Source organism: Lupinus angustifolius, chromosome LG04, assembly GCF_001865875.1.
Source record: "Lupinus angustifolius cultivar Tanjil chromosome LG04, LupAngTanjil_v1.0, whole genome shotgun sequence".
NCBI lineage: Eukaryota > Viridiplantae > Streptophyta > Magnoliopsida > Fabales > Fabaceae > Lupinus > Lupinus angustifolius.
In genome coordinates this window covers 26,909,623-26,919,329 of record NC_032012.1, presented here as the reverse complement: position 1 = coordinate 26,919,329, position 9,707 = coordinate 26,909,623, and the positions used below count along the sequence as shown (strand labels likewise).

Here is a 9,707-nt window from a genome sequence, read left to right as displayed (position 1 = left end):
AAATACTTAACAAGCACAAAAGATCCAATATACTTACAGATGCTGAACCAACAGGCTTTCTCCCTCCAAATTCACCGCATCATTGTTAGTGAATCCTTGTGCCTCTAATTGAATAGGGCTAGTTGTCAAGGGTTCATCAGAATCACCAATATTTTTCCTTCGTGCAACCTTTAACCCTAACTTTTTTAACTTATTGGAAATTTGTGCTGGTGAAATATTACCATCTGGATCTAGCACTTCAGCAATATGACGACTGCAGTGTGGGTTATCCTTAAATCTAAAATATCCATAGCAAGAAGGATTCAGTGATGAAAATAAATGCTAATCTTATATGCAAGAGACGAACGAAAAAAATGAAGCTATAAAATTTATCTTGCCAACTCCTTGAGGATGTTTGCAGTAGATGTGTGTTTGTGCGTGTGTGTATAGAAGCCAAGTTCATTATTGTCAACGCTAAAATTTAAATCACACTTTGGAGTTCAGAGACCTACTTCTCATAGAGATCCTTAATTTGTCTCTCTGATTCACCATCAAGAATAAGTTTTTTCTTTCTCCTTGGAGCTATTCCAGTTCCAGACTCATCTTCCATTAATCGCTCCCCACTGTTATGTCCACATGAACCAAGTATCAGAAACTAGAAAATCTGAGGGAAACTTTGATCTGGAATCAGGATTTAAACATACTTATTATCATCTTCATCAATCTTATTGCCCGAAGTTGATGTGAGCTCATCTACAACACCATCAACCTTTTCTCTATTGCTGAAAGAAGGAAAACCAAATTAGTAGTCTGGCAGCCTGTTGTACTGCAGTATCTCCATTTGATCAAGAATAATTATGAAAAATTCAAATTGTGAAATTCAAATTGGAGGAAGGTAATCATTGCTCAAATCTAAGTTAACAACAATAGATACAAATTCTAAATATGGTTTATCTCAGGGTTCCCAAATTTTTCTCATAAACCATAAAAAATATATAAACTTGGACATTTACATAAGAAGCTATATAGCATGAGCACCATTTTGATGTCATGTTGCATGTTGGACATGTACTGTACCTACAATTTTAGAATTTGGTGTCTTTATGTCATGTTTGTGTTTTGTCACATGTCAATACATGTCTGAGTGTCTGTTTTCTTGGATAAGAAGCTAAAGCTTGCAAGGAGAGTTAGAGAACTTTATCTTACCTTTGATATCCTAAGTCATGGGTTATTACAACATCAGCTTCATCATCACCAAGTGCATCAGCTATACTTCTATGAGTCCATGCTTTCACAGGGGATGAACCAATTTCTCCATCCCTTTGGTTACTATTCCAGCTTCTAGTTTCTTTCTTTAAATGACCAAGCTCACCCAACAAATACTCAGCATTTATATAGTGGCATTCCCTTCGTGACTTCCAGAAAAGGACTTCCAAAAATAAGAGGGGTTGCCTTTTCATTTTCTTTAGCATTTTCCTGACCAAACTGGTTAGGAAATCAACTATATCGGCATAATCCTTGCTGGGACATGACTTTTGTTCAGCCAGGATGTCATAAAAAGTCATGAGCAGTGACAACTACAAGAAAATGTTAAAAAGATTAAGAAATGTTACCACAATCACAAACAACCATGCAATCTCATTGAAGGTGGAAATGCTTTCAAGACTTAACCTGGTACAGCATTGGATGGAGTTCAAGGTCTTCACTGATTCTACGCAGCATACTAATTATGTAATGATTTGTAGCTAGGGAATTGCTCTTATAAAACTTGAGCAACCAACATAAGTTCTGAATGATACTGTGATTTGCAAAAGCAGAGATCAATGTTGAAACATTAAAATCAACTTCATTAAATGCATTTAACTGCTCATCTTCAGAAAAATCATCGATGCCATCCAACATATCCTCATTAGCATGTTCAGAAGTTTTGCTTTCCATTGGTTCCAAACAACCATGTGAGTTCCTACCTTCATCATCATCATTTTCATGTTCATTATCATTGGGAACAGCAGAGTCTTCATCCCCAGTGGAGCTTGGGTTCAATTGGTATTCCTTCTGGAGCAGTTGATTTTCAGTTAGTTGATTGCCAACAGGTGTGTCAGCTTCCTTTTGAATGCTAGAATGATCTTCAGTTGGTTTGTTTCCTGATATGGTTTCTTCTGGAAATTTCTTCTTTTTCACTTTCCTTGATTTCTTAGATACCTTGAATTTAGTAGGATACCAAATAATGAAAAGGATCAATAACTGTTAAATTCTCATATAATCAGTCAGAAATGACAACACCATTTACACACATTTCAAAGGAGATAAATAAAAAATAATTGTAAATATGTCTCTAAGCTTACCCTTAGTGTCCCTCGAGACTGAAGATTATTCATCAGCTTTATAACCTTGTGAATGATTTCTACCAAGTCTGCAAGATCACTGACAAGAAAGAAAAACCATAAGTGTGGCAGCAAGGAGAGTGTATTGACTGTGGATTACACAAATCACAACAGCAATCATTTTTTAACTAGGCGGGATCAGCTACATGGGTCGAATGACATCATAATGTTTTATCATATACCATGTCCATTGACAAGACATTGATCTCTAGAAATTGGACAAACTTTCATTTGATCTACTCTCCTTATTGGGACTTCTAATGGTATCCACCACACATGACCAAATCACCTAAGGCACAATTCTAATATCTTTCCACAATAGTGGCTACCCCATCTTTTCCACAAAATGATTACACAAACACTCAAAACAAAAATACGTATAAAAACAATGATTCCCATTAGACTTATTAATGACAATAAATGGACACCCACAATGGCAAAGTGATGCAGTATTGAGGGTGGCCACCTCAACCAATTTTTTGTCTCATGACAACACCAGGCTCCCATTATCGCATGAAAAACATAACCCACACACATAAGTTCACAGTTAAAGAAAGTGAAATTTTTTGCTCAAATAAAGAGGTGAACCTTTTGGGTTGTTTGTAGGTATCAAACATTTTCATCAAATTCAATAGGAAATGAGTCATTCCTTCCTCAGTCTGATCATAAAATAACTTGTATAGAAGGATGCGAGTTGTTTGTGGCTCCTTAGAGTCTTCCGGCAACAATTTAAGCACCAAATCCAGCATGCGAATCTGCAAAATCAAATCAGAAACATATAACGTGGTTAAGGTTCAGGTTCCATCTCAAAACCAATTGGGAACGAGAGGAGTACCCTAACATGTATTTAAACCATTCTGGGTACAATGAAGCTGGCAATGTAGGACTTATTTCCCAACACCTAATTTATCAAACTAATAAAAATAAAAATAATAATAAACAAACTGGAAAGCATGGAAATATAAACAAAGAATAGCATGAAATTGGATTGATAAAGCAATAGTGCTTTTAAAAGTGAACTAGTAGTAAGATATATATAACATTTATAGCAACTTGGACACCTCAGTCAAAACGGGAGCATAGGTTTAAATTGAAAAGAAAAAGGTTGTCAATTTTCTACCCCATTGTTAAGGATAAATCATAAATGTATGGACTAAATAAAGAAAGCATACCAAAAACATATCTTTAAGATTTGTTAGTGCCCATTACCATATTTTTCAAAAGAGAACCAGCTGCTGATAAAAACTTGTAGTCATTTGTCTCCTTTAGACCATCATATGCATTGCGCCACTTTGAAATGACTAACTGAAACATTGACTCATTCAAGGATGATGCAATAGGCCCACATAATTGACCACTGAAATCTGAGGTATCAGCATCTTTATCACCAAAAGTCTCAAATGCATCCCCTCCCTCCTTGGTCTAGTAAAGGAGAGAACATATCTGTTAACATCTTTCGCCAAATGTAGATTTACAAATGTCCGGCAGGCAATTTATGCATAAACCAATAAGTGATACCAAAGACTAGATGAGCACAAAAGATGCTGTGATTTACTTTCTAGTTTATTTTATGCAATTCAAACATTCAGATGAACTAAATATGACAACTCTGTGTGTGTAACCTATATCGAATTAAAATATTCAGATGAACTAAAAGTGCTTCATAATTCCAGAACCATGAATATCATGAACAATTGGCTTGGATATTTCTGATCAAGGGCCAATGTTAAGTATTGAATATTGATGTTTGAAAGAGTAACGAATGAAAGCAAGCAAGAGATATGCAGACGACAGACAATTATTCTTACCTTAGAAGTTGAATATTTGTAAAACTGAAATGCAGTGACAAATTCAGCAACTTCAAAGAAAACGACAACATCACTTCTTTGAATTGCGGGGTGTTCCTTTTCAATATCTTCACGAATGGATCGCATCAAAACTGATACATCATTGAATTGCAATGAGATTACTGTTATGTTTACAATCAGAAACCCGAAGATGATAAGCATGAGTTGTAATTTGTAAATGAAACAATTTATTGTAAGAGATACCATTGTATCCCACAGAAAGAAACTGGTTCAAAAATCCATGAAGCAACTCCAATATCTTATCCTTTGTTGAAGGTAACTTTGGATGATCCCATGCAATTTTTTTGGTAGGACCCCTGATAATATTTTGTGATTTATGCAGTATATTACGAGAAGAGTTAGGATTTCCTTTAATTACTGCTTTAGAACCATCCTGCCAAAGATTCAACTGGTGTCAACAAAGTACACTATTGCTGAAGACTTGAAGCTAATTAGTGGGGAGCAAAAAAGTCATACCATGGTAAGCCGGGCAAATGTTCCACTAAATTGTGAGTGTCGACTCATATTGTTGAGCCTACAAATATTTATTTTTTTCTTTTCCTCCTCCATAATGGACTGGAGACTACTAAGAGAAGCTTGGGAACCCTCATCTGCCTAAAAGTAAAATATGCAAAATGTAATTGGTCAAACAATATAGAACCTTAGCATAATTTATAACAGCATTAGAAAGATGAAACCAACATGCCTAAAAAAAACCAAGAAAGTTATATTGTAAAAGCATATTCTAAAAACTAGAAAGAACAATCCAAATTTATAGTGTGCTGGTGCCCTGAAAAACCTTGACCAGAAAATAAATAATGATGAAGTTGAGATGGCTAACCTTTAATCCATTCAAATGGCCCTTAACAATCAACTCTGGATCCTGGCCCATAAATATATAATGGAAAATTTCCAGTAGAAGCAAGTTATCCTGACGGAGATAAACATTAGAACCACCAACGTATTGAGCAATAGCCAATATTATATCAGTCACATTCTCATTGAACAAAAGTTCAAGAAATCTATCTCTCAGCGATAACAACTGACTAGCAAATCCCCCTGACTGTTGCTGCAATGGGATTTCCTGAACAGCTAGTATATTCCTAAATAAAGTAAGCACCAGCTGGACCAGTTTCCAATCATCCTCTGTGAATGCATTACTGGAAGCAAAACAAAAGGGACAGAAACAAATGAGTAGTTTTTCCAATCTCATTCTTTTAAGAGATAGTAATCAATAATATGTTAAATTACATCAACCTCTCATGAGAATTAGCTTAATTACACTAAGACCTTCTGTACTTTAAAAGCTACCTTCATCTTCATTAGGGAAGGTCTGTGTAATTACACTTACCAATAACTCAGAGGGTTGCCAATTGTAATTAAGTCAAAACTGATGCATATAAGTACAATTTTCCCTTGGTAATAGAGAAATGGTTTGTGAAAAATAGTTTTGGACAACAGAACGAGATACTGTATATATTCTTCACAAAACAAAAAGCAGCTCTCTCTCTCTCGGCACTGATCTCAAATACAACTTGATGTCAAAACGATATAGCTCCATAAATCCATAATAAAATGCAGTAATGGCTCACTCACCATTCCAAATTCTCAAGAGGTTTTTCTAGAATGGACACTGTAACAGCAGCAACATCACTATTCGTCACTGCAGCCTTCAAACCCCACAGATACTCCAACTGCTGTGGGATATCCGTAGAAGAGGGCTCAATAGGCATAGTTAGGAAAACCAAAACCTTCACTGAACAAGACAAAACTCAACAATTACCAATCATTCAATTAATCAAAATGTCAAAACATGCTAATAATGAAAGGAAAAAAAAATCAAATATACTTTACAAACCTGCATTCAGAAGCAGGTTGCGATCGTGGTGACAGTACTCAATGATCGGAATCAAGTTCTTGGAAACGATGTTCCATTTGCAAACTTGCTTGAAAACAGTGCGCGATTGTGGATCATCGCGCCTCAAAAACCTCAGCAAGTCTTTCAAGTTATCTGATAATAACGAATTTGAATTAATAAATCAGGAAATGGAGAATTTAATCAAAATTTGAGGGAGAAAAACAAAAGCGAGAGATTCATTGATACCGAGGCAGTATTCGGTGTTGGCGTAACCGATTCGATTGCCATAGTCGTCCTCTTCGATTGATCCGAGGCCGACGCAGGTTACGGATAACCCTTCAGTTTCCATTTAGATTTGGAGATTAGGGTTTTGAGAATTTTGGAATGGGAGTTCTGATATGAGAGAATGGGTTGATATTGAAAAAGTGGCGGCAAATGTTCCCGCCTTTTTTATTGTGGAATGGGAAATAAAACGGTAGCGTTTTGTTTCAGGGGCAATTGATTTTTATTTTTTATCTTTTGCATTCATCAATCTATTTAAAATATATTAATGGATTCACTTTTTTGCCCCCCATATTTTCATTTTTGACTATTTTTTTATAATAATACTTTAATCTCCATAATCACAATAATTTCCTTTTCTTCGCTAATGTTTCACTTTCAAGTAATTGTGTTGGAAGTGAAAAACATTTCTCACACCGTTACTGGGAAATAAAAAATATATATACATTTAGAGGCTACTTTTGGGGATTTGGAGTGTGCATTGTTCAGACTTAGAGGAATGGACAAGAGACATATTTATTGTCTCACTCTTTATACTATTCTATGTATTATTACTTTTGATTATTTGAAAAATTGTTATTTCAGTTAAAATTATAATTGTTAGATATTTTTTTAATCAATTATATCTCTCAACATTAACACATGTAGTGATACAAAGTTGTAGGATATTTGATGTATTCTTAATGTTACTGACAAGTAGCCCTGATTCCTGGTGGGTCAAATGCCACTTAATATTGGTCAAGCATTGAAGGTTTATACAATTAGCATTTAGTTGCCATGTTGACTTTTCTTCTATCATTTTGATGTGGCTCTGTCTAGAACCACATGAGTGAGATGTTTGCATACAAGTCAAGGCAACCATGATGTCCTACACCCTTTAGTACTTACCATTTCAGTATTGTAATATTATATAATTAATTTGTTTCTCTAATAACATATAAGTTATCACTCTTCAAATAAAATATGAGAATCCAAGTCAGAAGAAAAAAGATACTAATTAGCAGAATGTTTCAGCAATTCCTGATAGCTGTATTATTTCAAGGTTATTAATTTATTACATATATGAGAGTGTTCATGTAGCACTAGACATGTAAGAACATAACTTACTGAATGTGCTAACTTATTCAAAAGATCCATTTTGATTAATAAACCTTAAACTATATATAATAAATTAAACACTGCCCTTAATGGCATCACTGTATCCAGTTTGAATGTCATTGAATCTGTTCCAAAGCATGACTCCACCATACTTAGGAGAAGTCTTGATTGTAGGAAGAACCTGAGAAATGAGCACATCACTAGGAATAAAACCACCACTTGGAGCAGCTGCTTCAGAAGCTGGGAGACCCAAAAACACTTGTTTTGCTTGTGATGAAGTCCATTGGTTCCATGAATTGATGAGATTGTTAGTGTTTCCACTTGCATATTGGCATTGAGGGTTGTTGTAGAACTGAACCCACACATAATCAAATAGCCCAGTGTTTATAGCTGCATCTAAATGTGCATCAGGGATTGGACACTGTGGTGCTGCAGCTAAGTACACTTTCTTTTGGCTGCTGAATGCATCCAATGCCCTGGTAAAAGATTTCACAGGAAGAAAAATCGTGAGAACAATAAATCTGGGCCTTACAACCAATTAGGGATAAATTAGAATTAAAAGTTAGTTATTAATCATATGATAGTCAGGTGTATATATCTTTTAATCTTAACTATTCATTCAAGATCTAATGGTATATATTAAGTGTTCTCATTTCTTAGAATATCGCATTGTTCTCATACCTTGCAAGGTCATCATAGTGTTGGGCTCCACCAGCTTCAATATCAAAATCAATTCCATCCAAGACAGCATCACCAAAGGGCCTTGAGTCAGAACTTCCTCCAAGGAAGTTATTCCATAGATAGTTTGCAAGGTTTGTAGCATCATCAGCAGAGTTGAGAGAGTAGCTTCCAGCACCACCACCAAGTGAGAGTAACACTTTGATGCCTTGGCCTTGGCAACCCTTTATATCACCATTTAACCCATCAAGAGAGTGACCAGCAAGGTTTAACTGTGGGGTTTGGCCATTGCCAAAAGTTGACAAAAAGGCTATGTTCACATATTGGTAGTTGTTGGTGTTGCATGCATCTGCTAAGGACCCTTCACCACCATTTTGACCCCAATAGATGGCAATGCCAGCAGCATTGGAGAAGTTGAATAGGGATATGAGTAATAGAGGGAATAATATGAGTGAAACTTGTTTGAGAGATGCCATGTTTGTAGCTATGTTACAAGTTGTTTTAATAGCTTCTTGTTGGTTTGGTTGAAGGAATGTAGAGAAGGTCTTTATATAGGTGTTGGAGGGCATGTGAATACAAAAGTTGGGGGAGGAAATTATGAGAACCGTGCCTTGTGGGTTAGAAATTGCTTGTATTACACTTTGGAAAGAAAAGTAAGAAGGTTTGTACTAAAAAGTCATTGTTCCATGTCCCTATTTAATGGTATTTCATAAAATATTGGTTAATTTTTTTATAACTTTTTTTCCTAATTAAATATACATTTTGATTGGTCTGAAACACCTATGAGAACACCAATAGGAACAAGTGATTTTTATTATGTGATTTGTCACTCAGTCCCAAAAATACTTAAGTAGAGTATTATGGTACGTTTCATTGAACAGCAAAAAATATATAATTAGATTTTTGAATGTATAAAAAATTTGTAATTGGTTCTTAATAGACCTTTTTGTGAGAACTTAAGTGCTTACTTAACCAAGTGTATGAAGACCCAATTAGAAAATAGTATATGAATTAGTGTTAACGGTGTTGATGGGTGGTGAAGTGAAATGTAGGAAACGTTTGAAGCTGAAAATGGTAGTAGCCACCAATATTGAAATGTGTTATAAATTAGAGCGTAACTTATGGGGAATGGATCGAGTTGTGCTTAATCTTCCATCATATTCATAACCGTGGAAGCTTCAGGTGAATACAGCCTTTGACCATTTGCACTGTTTGGCCCCATTCCTTCTCCATCATCAGAGCTATAGACCAATTCAACTACGTTTTCTTTAAGTTACTTCATTTAAATAATCGTCACATTATTTCTTAATATTATCTACAAGAATATAATATGTGTGCACTGAAAATATAAAGACTTATATAAAATCAATATATATATTCTTATGTTTAATATATTTAATAATCAACAATAATTAAATATTAATGATCTGTAAAATAATATAATGAATGCATAATTTTCTCAATATTTAGTGATTCAAGGTTTTTGTTTTTATTTTAACGAGTTTAAAGTAACTAGACCATAATTTAAGAAGGTTGGGTCTATTGGTTGTGAAATTATAAAACCAATAAACATGTTTTTCA

The 9,707-nt window shown here is 34.8% G+C and overlaps 2 protein-coding genes across 9 annotated transcripts in view; both read right to left on the bottom strand.

The window, feature by feature from the left end:
* LOC109346773 (protein timeless homolog) overlaps positions 1-6,474 on the bottom strand; it is an 8,657-nt gene extending 2,183 nt beyond the window's left edge. For 7 of the 8 annotated variants that reach the window (XM_019586549.1, XM_019586551.1, XM_019586550.1 and 4 more), the window contains exons 1-15: positions 6,315-6,474; positions 6,069-6,221; positions 5,807-5,966; positions 5,052-5,370; positions 4,688-4,825; positions 4,415-4,604; positions 4,172-4,302; positions 3,573-3,785; positions 2,952-3,118; positions 2,325-2,403; positions 1,651-2,181; positions 1,186-1,556; positions 684-761; positions 492-602; positions 38-277 (exon numbers count right to left, since the gene is read on the bottom strand). In XM_019586549.1, coding sequence (XP_019442094.1) covers positions 38-277; positions 492-602; positions 684-761; positions 1,186-1,556; positions 1,651-2,181; positions 2,325-2,403; positions 2,952-3,118; positions 3,573-3,785; positions 4,172-4,302; positions 4,415-4,604; positions 4,688-4,825; positions 5,052-5,370; positions 5,807-5,966; positions 6,069-6,221; positions 6,315-6,417 — 2,984 coding nt within the window. In that variant the 5' untranslated portion in view covers positions 6,418-6,474. The remainder of the gene's footprint in view (positions 1-37; positions 278-491; positions 603-683; positions 762-1,185; positions 1,557-1,650; positions 2,182-2,324; positions 2,404-2,951; positions 3,119-3,572; positions 3,786-4,171; positions 4,303-4,414; positions 4,605-4,687; positions 4,826-5,051; positions 5,371-5,806; positions 5,967-6,068; positions 6,222-6,314) is intronic. The other variant, XM_019586554.1, reaches the window with a different exon arrangement.
* On the bottom strand, positions 7,357-8,667 carry LOC109346772 (acidic endochitinase-like). The gene is made up of 2 exons (XM_019586547.1): positions 8,130-8,667; positions 7,357-7,924 (listed from the first exon to the last, which is right to left on the bottom strand). The coding sequence occupies exons 1-2, from the start codon at positions 8,600-8,602 to the stop codon at positions 7,522-7,524; spliced, it is 876 nt and encodes a 291-aa protein (XP_019442092.1). The 5' UTR covers positions 8,603-8,667; the 3' UTR covers positions 7,357-7,521.

Bases quoted from the DNA above. Each gene is read 5' to 3' on its own strand.
- LOC109346772 (XM_019586547.1), bottom strand. From the start codon at position 8,602: ATGGCATCTCTCAAACAAGTTTCACTCATATTATTCCCTCTATTACTC. The intron at 7,925-8,129 runs GTATGAGAACAA...ATCTTTTACCAG, and splicing joins CACTATGATGACCTTGCAAG to GGCATTGGATGCATTCAGCA.